Source organism: Peromyscus californicus, unplaced genomic scaffold, assembly GCF_007827085.1.
Source record: "Peromyscus californicus insignis strain IS unplaced genomic scaffold, ASM782708v3 Scaffold_6__1_contigs__length_162567912, whole genome shotgun sequence".
Taxonomy (NCBI): domain Eukaryota; kingdom Metazoa; phylum Chordata; class Mammalia; order Rodentia; family Cricetidae; genus Peromyscus; species Peromyscus californicus.
In genome coordinates, this window is record NW_026294584.1 from 38,792,693 (window position 1) to 38,809,244 (window position 16,552).

The following is a 16,552-nucleotide window of genomic DNA, read 5'->3' on the forward strand; positions in this document are numbered from 1 at the left end:
TATTTATGAGTTTTTATTACTCATCATTTTCAAAAGGGGAAAGATTATGTGACAGTTATCTATGTGATTTAGTCAAATCCTGAACACACAAATGTGTAAAGTAATGAATACATCGGAGGTTAAGGCATCTTTATGACCGAGTGTGCTGAACCACGCTGTGAGGACTTTTACTGTGTAAGTCTGTGGGCTCATCTACAAATGTACACCTATCAAATATCTAGTCTTAATATTGTCTTCATGAACTGATTTGTTCATATGAAATGCTCCTCCCCTTTAAAATCTCTAGTAATACTTTAAGTCTGATAGTAAAATAACTGTCTCATTTTCTGGTTGCCTTATAAAATTTCTGTCTCATAGTTTTCCAATTTGCTTTTGTTTTCACATTTAAAGTGCATTTTGTAGGTAGCACATTCTGATTCTTGATATTTATTTAGTGTGTATTTTTCTGATAGTCAGAGTACACATTCACTCTCTATATAACATTATTGTTATGGCTGTGTATGTTCTTTCACCTTACTCTTCCAGAGTTCCCTGAGCCCTGAGTGAGGGATTTGATGGAGACATCCCATTTAGGACTGAGTGTTACAAGGTCTCTCACTCTTCACACACTGTCCAGCTGTGGGTCTCTGTATTTGTTTCCATCTACTGCAAGAGAAAGCTTCTCTGATGATGAATGAGAAAGACATTCTGATGATGGCTGAGCAAAATCTATGAGTATAGCAGAACATTAGTATTTGGCTTTCTCTTCGGTTCCTAGCCTATCTAGTCTCAGGGATGGGATCCATCTCATGGAGTGGGCTTTAAACACTCAGATATTGGTTAAGTTCTTTTAACTGAGATAAGTTTCAGTATTCCCTTCCTCAGCTTACCAGGACTAATAACTCATTTCTTTAGTAGTCTGAAGCTAGTCAGAGCAACAATGATGGGTGATATCACTCTGTATGCTGTGAATGTGCTGCTCTAATTGCTTGATAAATAAAATGCTGATTGACCAGTAGCCAGGCAGGAAGTATAGGCAGGATAAACAGACAAGGAGAATTCTGGAGAAAGGAAGGCTGAGTCAGGAGATGCCAGCCTGCCGTCCAGGGAGCAGCATGTAATGGCACACAGGTAAAGCCACGGAAAATGTGGTGATATATAGATTAACAGAAATGGGCTGAGTTTAAGTGTAAGAGCTATTCAGTGGTAGGCCTGAGCTAATGACTGAGCAGTTTTAATTAATATAAGCCTCTGTGTGTTTACTTGGGGGAGCAAGTGGGAAAGACTTGTCATGACCGTGGGCCAGGCGGGACACAGAAAAACTTCAGCTACACAACACAGTAAGAAGCCAGTCTTAAATAAAATTAATTAAAAAGAAGTTACAAAGATGTATCCTATCCCTTCCAAATGCTATATGCAAACATGACAATATCAACAATATTTGGAAGAGACAGGACAAACTGAAACCAGCTGGAATCAAGGCTTCTAATGTTCATCTAGAGAAAGAGGAAAGAAAATTTATTTAAATGAAGAGGGGTCTAGTTACTAATTGAAGCCTGATACTATTTATATTTCTTATCTCTTGAAATGCTTAATGTCACTTTTTGACAAGGCAGCCATATAATTAGTACTAACTACGATTAGTGAACAATACAGACTTCTTGTCTAATAAATGCAGATTGCAGAAAGTATGAATTATACCTTTAGCCTGTGAAAGCGAACAATGTCTCCAACTTTATAAATGATCGGAAGGGCTTCATAGTTTCCACTAAAGAGCATGCACGTTAACTTCACATTTGTCTGGTCCACAATTGTTACTACTGAGCAATAATCTGGGAAACAAAAAATTAAAGTATTTTAAAGCATTTGATAAAATAAGAATTGCTTATTTAAAAATACCAAACAAATTTTACTCTTCTATATTGTTAAGTTTTCTAAGGAAAAAAAATTAGATACAGGCATGTTTTTGGCTTTCTATACCACTGCCAAATTAATCTAAAGACATGTTCCACAAAAATTAACCTTAAAGACATACAGGGAAACAAAGTAGAAGATTCTACATAATTTTTCTGGAGAAGAAATAACTTTTGTGTTTCAAAGTTCATGAAAGAGATGAATATACTCAGATAATGTAAGATTTGTAAAACAAATATAGTTGGGAATAACAAGGTTTGCCTAACATGAGCAAGGCCCTGGGTTTAATCCTCAGTGTTACGAGACAGAGAGAAACCAAAAATATAAATGCAGAAAACATGAAAAGTCAGATCTGTACTGTACAGATGCATGATCAGACAGTTTACAAACCCAGCCTGTCAAAGTAAACATATAATACAAATGCACAAGTTGTATAAAATTATATATAAAATTATATACCAATAAATGGGTCAAGAGGAATAATGGCATTTTAATTTGGAAATATTAATAATATTGGTGCTTACAGAAAAACACAACTTTAATATTGCTGATATTTAAAACTGTAGACAAGAAACTGTCACACTAAAAACTCTCCACTATCTCTCCAGCCCATTGTCTGCCTGCATGCCACCTTGCTTCTCATCATGATGATAATGGACTAAACCTCTCATTTGTAAGCCAGCCCCAATGAAATGTTTTCCTTTGTAAGAGTTGTGGTCTTTGTGTCTCTTCACAGCAATAGAACCATAACTAAGACATTTGGTAACTCCATTTAGATCACCTTCATATATTTATATATTTTAAGAGGCTTCTATTGTATGAAGTTTCCATACACCCCCTCAAATAGCCCTTAGTTTTAGTTGTCTCTTCCAGTATTCACCCTCTCAGCCCCATTCACATCAACCCCACCCAATTTGATCCCACCTTGTTCATCCCTAACTATCTATTCTAGTTCACTTCTTAGGGAGATCAAATCCTCACCTCTAGTACCTTGCTCTATACCTAACTTCTGTGGTTATTTGGATTGTAGCTTGTCAAAGGCTTAATGGCTAACAGCCACTTTAAGTGAAAATATGCCATATTTGTCTTTGGGAGTCTGGATTAAGTCACTGAGATAATTTTTCTCGCTCCATCCATTTTCCTGTGAATTTCATGGTTTCATTTTATTTAACAGCTGAGCAATGTACCATTGTGTAAATGTAGCACATTTTTATTATCCATTCATAGGCATGTAGCCTGTCTCCAATTTCTGGCTATTATGAACAGAGCAGCAATGAACATGGATGACCAAGCTTCTCTGTAGCAGAATGTAGAGTCCTCTGGGTATACACCCAAGAGTGGTATATCTGGATCTTCCAGCAGATCTATATCCAGTTTCATGAGGAATCACCATATTGATTCCCACAGTGGTTGTACATGTTTGCACTCTCACAAGTATTGGATGAGTATTCCCCTTATTCCATATCCTCATCAGCATGAGCTGATGATTTTGTTTAATGGTTTTACCTTGACCATTCTGACTGGTTAAGATGAAATCGCAAGGTGGTTTTGATTTGCATTTTCCTGATGACTACAGATGCTAAACGTTTTGTTAAGTGTTTCTTAGCCATTTGTATTCTTTTGGAATTTCTGTTTAGGTCTGTACTCTATTTTTAAATTTGGTTGTTTTCCTGATGTTAAGGTTTTACAATTCTTTATATATTTTAGATATGAGATAGTCCTCCATTAGATGTATAATTAGTAAACATTTTTTCTTATACTGTAACCTGTTGATTTGTCTAAATGACAGTGTTCTTTGACACTGATAGCTTTTCAGTTTCATGACATCCCATTTATTACTTGTTGTTCTTAGTACATGTGCTATCAGTGTTCTATTCAGTCTTTTCCTGTTCCAATCAGTTCAAGATTATTTCCTTCTTTCCCTTCTATCAAATTCAGTGTACCTGGATTTAGGTTTAGGACTTTGATTTACTGGGAATTGAGTTTTGTTCAGGGTGATGAATATGGATCTATTTCCATTCTTCTACATGCAGGTATCCAATTTGACCAGTACCATTTGTTGAAGATCTTATCTTTTTATCCAGTGTGTATTTCTAGCTTATCAAAAATCAGGTGTCCACATGTGTTTGGGTTTATGTCTGGGTCTTCATCTGAGTCCATCCATCAACACTTTGTTTTCATATAATGCTGGGTTTTGTTGTTTTTTCTCTGATTTTTATTACTTTAACTCCATAGCACAACTTGAAATCAGGGATGGTGATACCTCTATTAATTTTTTATTGTCCAGAACTGTTTTAGTTATCCTGGGTCTTTTGTGTTTCCATTATGAAGGGGAAAATTTACCTTTCAAATGATGTGAATTGTCCTGGAACTTTGATGGGAATTGCATTAAATCTGTAGATTTCTTGGTGGGATAGCCATATTTACTATTATAATCCTACCAACCCATAAGCATCAAGAGATCTTTCTATCTTCTGATATCTTCAATTTCTTTCTTCAATGTCTTTGACTTGATTGGCTAATTACATCAAGATTTCTTTTCTTTCTTTTATTTTTGTTTATTGAGGGTAAAATGAAAGGTATTGCTGCCCTGATTTTTTCCGTCCTTCTCAATCTGTCAATTGCGTATAAGAAGGCTCCTGACTTTTATGTCATTTTGCTGAATGTGTTTATTAGCTCTAACAGTTTCCTAGTGAAATTTTTAGGGTTACTTATCTTTATAATCATATCATGTACAAATAAAGACATTTTGACTGTGCCCTTCCTATATATATTATGGTGGTTTGAACAGGAATGGCCTCCATATGCTCAGATATTTGAATGCTTGGTCATTAGGGAGTGGTAGTACTTGAGAGATTAGGAGGTGTGGGCTTGTGAAGGAAGAGTGTCACAGAGCTGGGCTTTGCTAAGTAGCTCTCTCTTCCTGCTGCCTGCCAATCTGGATGTAGAACCTCAGCTACCTCTCCAGCACCATGTCTGTCTGGATACAGTCATACTTCTTGCTATGGCTATAATGGACTAAAGCACTAAAACTGTAAGTGAGCCCTAATAAAACGATTCCTTTATAAGAGTTGTCATTGTGTCTCTTCACAGCAATAGAATATTGACTAAGACATGTATCCTCTTGGTCTCCTACAGATTTCTTATTGCTCTACCTTAGGTTTAAAGTATAATATTGAATAGATATGGATAGAGTGAATAGTCTTGTTCCTGATTTTAGTGAAAATGCTTTGAACTTCTTCCCATCTAATGATGTCTGTGGGCTTTTGGTAAATTGTCTTTCTTAAGTTTAGGTTAGGTCCCTTGTATCCCTAGTCTCTCTAGAACTTTTATGAGGAAGGGGTGTTGGGTTTTGTCAAAGGACTTTTCTGCATCTAATGAGATGTGTTTTTTGTCTATCAGTCTATTTACAAGGTGGATTATATTTATTGATTTATGTATATTGAACCATCTTTAAATCTCTGGACTGAAGCCTACTTGATCATGCTGGATGACTTTTTTGATGTGTTCTTGGATTCAGATTGTAAGTATTTTACTGAAAATTTTTACATCTATGTTCTATGTTTACATCTATAAGGGAAACTGCTTTATGATTCTTTGTTGGGACTTTGTGTGGCTTAGGTAACAGGTTAACTGTGGCCTTGTAAAATGAATTGGAAGATGCTCCTTCTGTTTCTATTCTGTAGAATAATTTGAGGAGCATCAGCATTAATTCTTCTTTGAATGCCTGGTAGAATTTTGCCCGAAAACCATCTGGACCTGGACTTTTTTGGTATAGGAAATATTAATGATTGCTTCTATTTCATTAGAAGTTATAGGTCTGTTAAAATGACTTATCTGATCTTGATTTAACTTTAGTGCATGGTATATATCATGAAAATTATTGATTTCTTTTAGATTTTTCCATTTTGTGGAGTATAGGTGTTTAAAGTATGTCTCTCAATTTCCTTAGTGTCTGTTATTAATACCACCCCCTTTCATCTCCAATTTTGTGTACTTGGATGTTCTATATGTTTTAGTTAATTTGGTTAACTGTTTCTATTGATTTTTCTATAAGAACCAACTTTTTGTTTCCTGGATTCTTTGTGATGTTTTTTTGTTTCCCGTTTTCTATTTTGTTGACTTCAGCTCTGAGTTTGATTATTTCTTGCTGTCCACTGCTTTTGGATGTTCTCCCTTTTCTTTGTTTTGTTTCTTGTTTCCGTTCTATAGAGCTTCACAGTGTGAAGTTCATTCTCTAAAGTAAGATCTCACCAACCTTATTATGTAAGCACTTAACCCAGTGGTTCTCAACCTGTGGGTTGTGACCCCCTGGAGGTCAAATGATCCTTTCACTGGGGTTATATATCAGGTATTCTACATATCAGATACTTACATTATGATTCATAACCATAGCAAAATTACAGTTATGAAGTAGCAAAGAAATAATTTTTTGGTTGGGGTATCACCAACACATGAGAGACTGTATTAAAGTGTCACAGTATTAGGAAGGTTAAGAACTACTGACTGATTATGAGCATGCCTTCATTGTGTCCCATAAGTTTAGATATGCTTAGTTGTTTTCACTTTCATTCAATTTTAAAACATTTTAAATTTCTTTTTGTATTGTGACCTATTTTTCATTCAGTAGTGAGTTCTTCAGTTTCCATGTGTTTCTACGTTTTCTGTTATTGATATCCAGCTTTTATCTGTGCTGGCCTGATAGGATGCAGAATATTCTTTCAATTCTCTTGTATCTATTTAGGCGTACTTTGTGTTCAAATATCATGTTAGTTTTGGAGAAAGTTCTATGAGCTGATGGAAAGGTTCATTCTTTTGCATCTATGACAAAAGTTCTATAAATATTTCTTAGGTCCATTTGGTTTATGATGTCATTTAGCTCCAGCATTTCTCTGTTTAGATTTTGTCTGGGTGATCTGTCTATTGGCAAGAATGAGGTATTGAAGTCATCCACTATCACTTGTGAGGGTTAGTATGTCATTTTAGTTGCAAGTAGTGTTTCTTTTATGAACTTGGGTGCCCTTGTGTTTGGTCCATAGATGTTTAGAACTGCAATATCCTCTTGGTGGATTTTCCCTTTGATGAATATACAGTGTCTTTTCCTGTTTCTTCTGATTAGTTTTGCTTTTTAGATATTAAAACAGCTACACTGGTTTTCCTCTTGGGTTCTTTAGTTTGCAACATTTTTTTTCCTATCCATTTACTCTAGGATGATGTACATCCTTGATGTTAAGGTATTTCTTGCAGGATGGATCCTGTTTTCTAATCTTATCTGTTATTCCATGCCTTTTTATTGTGGAAGTGAGACCATTGATGTTGAGAGTTATCAATGAGTAGTACTTGTTGATTTCTGTTATTTTGCTGTTGTGATGTAATTCAACCTCCCTCTACCCCCATTCACTGGTCCGAGATTATTTATTTCTTGTTTTCTTGGATGTGGTTAACTTCTTCAGGTTGAAGTTTTCCTTCTAGTGTCTTCTGTATAGCTGGATTTGTAGATCCAAATTAATGCTTAATTTTTGTGTTAACTGTGTAATGTCTTTCTCCATCTAGTGTTTGCTGGGTATAGAAATCTGGGCTGGCATCTATAGTGTCTTAGTTTGTGGAACATCTATCCTTCTGGCTTTTAGAGTCTCCATTGAAAAGCTAAGTGTTAATCTAATAGGTCTGCCTTTATATGTTACTCAGTCTTTTTCCCTTACAACTTCTAATATATTTTTAGATTTAACATTTTCTTTGACCAAGGGATCCATTTCTTCTAACTTCAATGCCTAAGATTCTCTCTTTCATCTTTTGTATTCTGTTGATGAAGCTTGCCTCTAAGATTTTATTTGGCACCCTAAATTATTCATTTTCAGTTTTACCTCAGTTTGGGTTTTTGTTAATAATTCAATTTCCATTTTCATGTCTTGAACTGTTTTCTTCATTTCATTCCAATGTTGGTTTGTGTCTTCAAAGATTACATTAATGAATTTATTCATATCCTCTTTAAGGTTCTTGAATATAAACTTAAATGCTATTTTGAAGCACTTATCTTTTGTTTAAGCTATGTTGCAAAACTTAGGGTATACTGTAGTAGGGCTGCTGAATTTTAGGGGAGACATACTGTCCTGTATTTTATACTGGTGTCTAAGTATTTGGTATGATTAGAATCATCTGAGATAATTATAATTCTACGTACTGATTATCTGGTCTTGTCTTTGTTGAGTGGATTTTTCCATTCCTTGATTTTTCTTGCCCTCTCTGGATCTCTACATCTTAGAAGAATGTACTGACAGTGGATTGCATGGTATGGAGTGCTGAGTCCTTAAAAGGTGTGGCCACTGGGGGGTCCCAGCCAGAACTTCTTTCTAGGTATTGGGAGCTGACACCTAGGGGTGGAGATGGGATAGAAGAGGGGTGTTGAGGGGGTCCACAGGAGGGAGGATATCTGGGTCTGTGAAGGAATCTGTGGAGTCCACAGGGAATGGAGGAAGATAGGGAAGACAGGCTGCTATAGGAGGTCTGGTACAGGACTGAGGATTGGGGAATGTCTAAGTGACAGGGAAACTTTATCTGTATGCCCCGAGTCCTATAAACAGATGGCTATATAAGCTGGGACAGGTTTACGTCAGAGAGAAACTCTCTAGCAGCAACAGACTTGGCCAAAGGCCTGAAATCTCTCCATGTGTGTGCCTCACCTAAATGACAATATCTGCGTAGAGTATAGCATGTGCTGTATATCTTCTCCACCAGCATGCTAAGTCCTTGTTCCCAACATGGTGTGCAGTTTCTCTTTTATAACGACAACTACCTATGACTTCTAGTCACAGTGTGAAGAAAGAGGCATTCCATGTGCTTAAATACTTTACAGACATGATTTTGTTATTATACATAGGAAGGCCAGAAAGAGGAAGGAAAAATTCTTTACATAAAGCAAGAGCTCCCTTGAAAGCAAAACATGAAAACCTACCTCTATCTCTGTACATACATATTCATAAGTAATAACTCACAGGCATGTAAAATTGTCTTAATTCTGAAATCATGATAGGAGTACAACGCACTCTATGCAGCCTTAAACATTTACGGAACATCTTTCCTTGCATAGTTTGTGTAAGTCTACGTGAAATTTAAATTTCTTTAGGAATGTTCTCCATTCTCCTTCACTGTGTAAAATTCCATTATGGTAGTCAGTATTTAGTATTCCACAGTGATAATTGCATAGCTTTGCTTCACAGTGTTCCAGTCAACTTTCTAAAAATAGTATTTAAGTGAACCTAACTAGTACTTTTCACTCATCATTTAATGAGAATACTAAATAAGGACTGACTGGTGCCTCATCCACAAAGTTTAAACTTTTCTCATGCTGGTTTCTTTTCGTGGAATAACCAGGGTTCCAGTGCTCACTGCAGGGCTACTCTACATCAGTACTCGCCCTGTGCAGCATTTACACTCTGTGCACAGGCAATGACTCATCACAATGGAAGACAAAACTAATGATGTGTGTGACATTTTCCTAAATAAATGGGAGCTGACATTTGAGTTTGGCACACATGGACAGAACCTAAAACAGGAATTAATTAAGCACTCATAGTTATAGAGAAGTGACAAAAACAAGGTTGCTTGTTTACAAACTTGAGACCAGTTGAGGTTCGAGAATCAGAGAGCAGAAAGGCATTGGGTTAGATTTTGACCACTGAATCTAGTTTGTCCAGAGCAAAATAATTATCAGGGCAAACTAGACACTAGTAAATAGATTTAGAGAACTAAATAAAAACTAGTAAAATATAAAATACATAGTTGATAATATTCCAAAGTACAGAAGTTGAGTATTTGCTACTTCTCAGATATGAAAACATTATTTATGTTAAGCAATGCATCTTATAACCAGGGCTCCACTTGAGCAAAACCTATATTACTTAGGGGTTAATATTATCAAGAGCTCATTATGTACAAGGCAACAGGCTAAGCAATATACAGATACATATATAATCATAGAATCTTGAATTCCTATATAACTGCATGCAGCAGAGAGTACTGCTTCTAATTTTGAAACAAGGAAACCCAATTTCTCATGCTTGCTAGGTAAGGTGTCCAAGCCATAGTACCGTGTAGGTGATAGAGCTGAGAGGCACTTAGCCTATTCAGCTCATGTCTCCATGAAGCATGCTTTTAAGAACATAATAATCGTACAGAAAGAAAATTTAAAACTGTGAGGGAGGCTTCAAACCTTTTTCAGCTAGATGAATTATGCTGGATCTCCATGGTGTTATAGTATTTACTATTTCATGAATCTGACAGGAAATAGGAAATACAGTAAATTTACTGCAGAAGAATATGAAGTTTCACCTATAAATTTAGAATAAAGAATATCATTACAAACTCAATTTATTCTTCTGAAACTGTTACTAAACACTGCAATACCAATGATTCAAAAGCTAATATAACAAAAAAGGGTAAGAATCAACAAAGGGGTGTCTCACGAGGCATCTGAAAAAAAGTAAAATTCTACAGGAAATACAAAGAGGATGTAGGTTATTAAGTGCAAGACTAGTTCTCCAGGACTTGATAGGAGTGATGAGTGTCAAGGGGAAGAAGATGTTAGCACGGTGGTCTGTGGAAAAGACATGGCCTGTTGCTTGCTTATTACCTTTGCAAAGCATTCAACTTAGTTGTCATAAATACTGCTTTCATACTCAGCAGCTTACACAATGTTAATTAAGCTATGTGACTTATGAAAAGATGAAGCTGTACAAGTCCAATTCTTCTACACAGAAGAACAGGAACACTGATCAACTGATCAATTCCTAGATTTGAGAGTTTAGGATGACAAAGTACTCATTACCAGGTTTCTATAGATGAGAGGATGGTAAAGAAGTTTCTGACTTGAATACCTTAGTTGTGTGAAGATGCCTGATATGTTACTAAAATAAGCTATACATGCATACATGATGTACTTATGGTCTAAGAGAATGCAGTGAATATTTTTCAGGGTGGTGACTGCATACAGAAGATTCCTGAGAAATATCAAGAGTTCAGGAAGCAGACACATTTTGGTGAGAAAACACAGATAGGCTATTAGATTTAACATTAAGTCTTCTCAGTTCATAGAATTTATAAAATTAACTCATGTTTTTTTACCTACAACAAGCATAAGGCAGTTGTAAAATTTCTCCCTCTCTGATGCCTAGGGAAGACATTGAAAAACACTTATTGTTGCTTTGCCTCAATTTTCTTATATGGAAAAATAGGGTAATAAAGGTATCCCAAGAGGCAGGCATAATGGTGCACATCTTTAACTTCAACACTCAGGAGGCAGGGGCAAGAAGAACTCTGTGAGTTCAGGGCCAGCCTGATCTACATACTGAGTTCTAAGATGGCCAGAGCCACATAGTGAGACCCTGTCTTGAAGAAAAACAAACAGAAAAAGAAGGTATTCAAATCAAAGGATTGTTGTGACAAGTAAATAAGTACTACATGTAGCTGACATGCTTAAGTGCTACATTAGTGGTGATGGAGAGATGGCTCGGTGGTAAAAGAGCATACTCTTCCTCCAGAGTACCACAGTTCAATTCCTGGCACCCAAGTCATATGACTCACAGTGGCCTATAACTCCAGATGGCCTATAACACCTGTGGCCTTTGGGGACAATGGCACCCACATGAACATATCCACAATATATACGTGATACAAAGGAATAATAAAATATTTAAAAGAGAGCTGAAGAGATGGCTCACTGCTTTGGATTTGTTTCCCAGCACCCACACATAAAGGCTAATAATCATCTGTAATTCCAACTCCAGGGGATCTGACAGCCTCTTTTGGCCTCAGTGGCCACCAGGCAGACAACTGGTACACAAATATATATGCAGGCAAAGCACCTGTACACATAAAATGAAAATTAATAATTAAAATGTATTACCTAAGTGCTAGCAAGGAGTGGCAGCCAAAACAGCAACTACTGCTTCTCATGACACACTTTTCTTGTAAACCTACATATGCTCTTATAATCGGTCTGTGCTAGATAGTTTTATGTCAACTTGACACAAGCTAAAGTCATCTGAGAGAAGGGAACCTCAATTCAGAAAATGCCTCCACCACAACCAGCTCTGAAGATCTGAGAGGAGAACTGGTCCTGCTCCTTCCTGTAGGCTGGATTGGGTGAGCTAGTCAAAGCAGTGTTGGAGAGCTTCTCCAGCTATTGGCGATGAAAGAAAGCTGGTGGGCTGACCAACCCAGCTATTACCCAGGTGTTACAGAACAATCTTTTTGTACACTGTGAAGATGTGTCTTTGCCAAGATGCCTTCTGATTGGCTTAATAGAAGAGCTGAGTGGCCAATAGCTAGGTGGGATAGGTTTGGCATGAAAAGCCAAACGAGAAGAGGCTGGGAAGGGCAGGTTATGAGAGTTGCCAGCCAGACGTAAAGGAAGCAGATGAACATATCATGGTGAAAAAAGGTACCGCCATGTGGTAGAGCTTAGATGAGAAATATGGGTTAATTTAAGTTGTAAGAGGTAGTTAGTAATAAGTCTAAGCTATTGGCCAATCATTTATAATTAACAGTAAATCTCTATGTGGTTATTTGGAAGCTTGCTGGCCATATAGAGCTGACTGGGACAGAGAAACTCTTACCTACACCCAGGCTCAGAACCAGGGCTATGAGTTAGCCCACCCCAACATCTACCTCATCTATGAATTATGAACTGTTGGAGCATATGAAGGAGAAGAATCTACAGATCCAAAGCTACAGGATCTTCATGACACAGGACAACAACAGGACATGCAAGAGAAGTCCCAGAGAGCCCATTAGTGATAGTGTGGCAAAACTGAGATACCTCCAGCTAAACCAATGACTTATGGCAATGAACACTTGCAAGTCAAGATTAATGGGCTAAAGGTTAAACCGTATGACTCAATGGGCCACACTACAGCTTTCACAATGTGATTCTTCTCTCTTTTTTGGTTTGGTATTTCTTTTAAATTTTGTTTTCAGGGGGAGGTTGCAAGGGCAGAGGGCAGAAGCAAGGAGTTGGGGAGATAAGTGGGATGGGCATGCATGATGTGAAATCCACAAAGAATCAATAAAAGATAAAAAAAATCATGTGACAAAAGAAAAAAATGAAAATGCCTTCATAAGATTAGGCTCTATGAAAGCCTGCAGGGCATTTCTTAATTAGTGATTCATGAGGGACAGAATAGCCCATTGTAGGTGATTCCATCTCTGGGTTGGTAGTCCTGGGTTCTATAAGAAAGCAGGCTGAGCAAGCCAATAAGCAGCACTCCTCCATGGCCCTGCTACATCAGCTCCTGCCTCCAGTTTCCTGCCGTTTGAGTTCCTGTCCTGACTGCCTTTGATGATGAACAGTGCTATGGAATGTAAGTTAAATAATCCCTTTCCTCCCCAGGTTGCTTGGTCATGGTGTTTTGTCCCAGCAATAGAAGCTCAAACTAAGACACTATCTTAGGAAGATAAACCTACTACTAAAAATATTCTGCCAAGACAAAGAGAACTGGCACACAACTGTGAAAGCACAGACTAAAAGATGACAAAGGAATGTCATTCAGTTTTCATTGGTATCTCAATTAGCTGCTTTTAGTTAGCTGCTAACCTCACTGAAAAGAAAATTCACTATGAATATAAAGGAAGTTTCTAGAAGAACTGAGGGTAGAAAATAACCATTTAACCTTATTCAAAAAGTAAATTAAAATGTCAACGACACAAAATAAGGCAATCCTGTTGGAGCAAAAAGTTAATCAAGGGCCAGAAAGATCTAATATCTCACTTTCAACTCAAGACTAAGTGTACCAGATAAGACCAGCAAGGAGCCTGCCTTCACAGGCTTTGATAATTGCTCTAAGGAAATGACTTACCAAACAACAAAACAAATTAACTAGAATAATAAACATATTTATTGGTCCTATTGTTATTTTTTAATCTTTTCCAAGTGTAAACATGGAATTAAAGGTAATTTAATAGTTTGCTGCCTTGGCACCTGGCATCAGAAGGAAAGATGAAGAGAGCAGAAAGAACTTCACATTAGTTTCCTTTACTTAAGCAGTACACAGCACAAGTATGCATGGATATATTACACATATGTATATGCTTAAATACTTCAGGAATACTTCAGATTCAAAATGATGAGAAGGTATTTAACCAGTTTTACACTTTAGTAATATTTTACATAACTTGACATAAATCTGAAAAGATAACAAATGATGAATTAAGCTCTTTATTCTGCAATCTTGAGCAATTCATACAATTTCCTCAGCATGACTAAGTGTAAATTGCCTTGGAGTTTTATTGTAAGGGAAAGATGGTAGCTTATCTAAGAAGGTCTTTAATCAGAGAAGCAAGCATACATAAATTACATAATCCATGAAATATTCCTCTGCAAATGCACTTTCATTTCCTTTTTATCTATAATACTGTTTTTTTATGCCATAAATATTTCAGCAGCATTCAGCCATCAAAATACAAGCTTATTATGGAAAAACTCAAATAAAAGTTTTGAAGGAAAATCACTGGCTAAAGAACCCATTATATGTGGAAATCTTCCTCCTTTACCAGCAAACTTACTATACAATGTATAAAGAAGAACATTTTCTTTAATTATTCTGGTATGCAGTCATATAATCGCCCTTCATGTCTTAATTATACTGCAAGAGGACATGGAAAGTAGAAGAGATGTGTAAATACCTCACTGTCCTAGGCATATGACATAGTAACAAATTTGTCTCAAGATGAAGGCTATGAATGGAGTAGTTATATCATTATCTTTTATACTATTCAACAGACAACCAAAGAGCACAGATGACACACCTATCAAACCTGTAGACAACTACACTAAGACCAGTAATGTTTCTTTTAAGTACAATATCCTTGAATGCAGCAAACAACAATAATTTTTAAATTAACCAGACAGTGGATATTCAGCAAAAATAAAAATAAAAAAAGAGAGCTGGCAGTGAGATGGCTTATGCTGCAAGGCCTGATGGCATAAGTTTGTTTCACAGACCCCACAAGGTAGAAGGAAACCAACTCCAGTAAGCTGTCCTTTGTTTTCTGCACATGTGCTGTGGCATATGCATCCTGCTACATATACACACACACACACAACATTGATACATTCTATAATACAGATTGACCTCAGAATCATTATTCTCCTAAGTCAAAGCCAGGAGCTAAAGGTCACACAGATTATCACTGAATATATATGCAGAGTCCAGAACCTGCAGAAAGACAATGTGCATCACTGGATTGCTAGGGCCGGGCACAGGAATGAGACTGTACTGTATTCCTTCACCTATTAAAAACAAATCATTCTTCTTAATCAAATCACCATTTATAAATCTACTAAACACTGTATTATCTAACAAATGATTTTGAAACAAGTCAATTATCAACAAAACGTTAATTCATCTCACATTATTCACTGCAATAAAAGCAGTGTGTGTGTGTGTGTGTGTGTGTGTGTGTGTGTGTGTGTGTGTGTGTGTACGAATCTAATGGAAACTCTCTATATTTTTTTAAACTTGAATGGTTAAATTTTCAAAACCAAACAACATCAATAAAACAACAAAAAACTGCTGATCAGATCTATTAACTATATCATCTCGGGCACTATCAGCAGAAAAAAACTAAAATGTACACAATAGCTAAGAAAAGCATCTTTAACATATGTAATTGAAGAGATAATCCACTAACATATAAGATCCCCCCAGAAATAATGATGTGCTAAACAAAAAAAATAAGGAGGAAAAACTGCCTTATCTTTTTTTTTTCAAAGATTTATTTATTTATTATGTATACAGTGTTCTGCTTGCGTGTAGGCCTGCAGGCCAGAAGAGGGCACCAGATCTCATTAATGATGGTTGTGAGCCACCATGTGGTTGCTGGGAATTGAATGCAGGACCTCTGGAAGAACAGCCAGTGCTCTTAACCTCTGAGCCATCTCTCCAGCCCCTGCCTTATCTTTTTAAGTAATGACACAGGGTGGGCAAAGGAGGATTATGCTGAGGTAGCAGAATGAATACAGATGGACACAAGGCAACTGTTCACCTGACAATAATTCTTGTGAAAGCATTTTAATCTCAGAAGTAATAGGAAAGTATTCACTGGTATCATAGAAAACTACCAAACTGTCATTAAAGAAAGGCTGTCAACTATGATGCCTCAATCATGTACAGCAGTTCGTGACATAGGCAACCCAAACAATCTAAAAAGGTCAGTTTACCATGTTCAAAATACATATTCCACAAAAGTACCTTACATCTTTATAATGATCCTCAAAGAAAAATTACTACACTATTACAACACTGTTTTGATATGTTGTTAATATTTCATGGTTTAAAATTACATTCAGGTCAATTTCTTCAGTGGTTGACTTCTGAAATTAAAAATTTCACTTTTTATTACAGAAGTCTGATAATTTTTGCTATTTCCAAATCTAAAATGTTGGCCTATTCTTCTTCATGTATCAAGCTCTTACTTCTTCCTGAAAGTTCAACCCAAATAGATTTTAAAAACCTTTTCTCCATTAATATTCATCTTTTCTTCCTGCCTCCAGAGCCCTGAGTTTGTTTCTTTAGTTACAGCACACAGCTATGCCCTGCTCAGCTACTTCATGACAGCTAGGTCTACCTTGAAAATTGAGAGCCTATGATTATGGAACACATAC

General features: G+C 36.5%; 1 protein-coding gene across 4 annotated transcripts in view; it reads right to left on the bottom strand.

Annotated features, from left to right (window-relative positions):
* Pot1 (protection of telomeres 1) overlaps positions 1-16,552 on the bottom strand; it is a 68,686-nt gene that overhangs the window by 30,188 nt on the left and 21,946 nt on the right. For all 4 annotated transcript variants that reach the window (XM_052720771.1, XM_052720773.1, XM_052720774.1 and 1 more), the window contains one exon: positions 1,681-1,811. In XM_052720771.1, the coding sequence (XP_052576731.1) occupies positions 1,681-1,811 (131 nt within the window). The remainder of the gene's footprint in view (positions 1-1,680; positions 1,812-16,552) is intronic.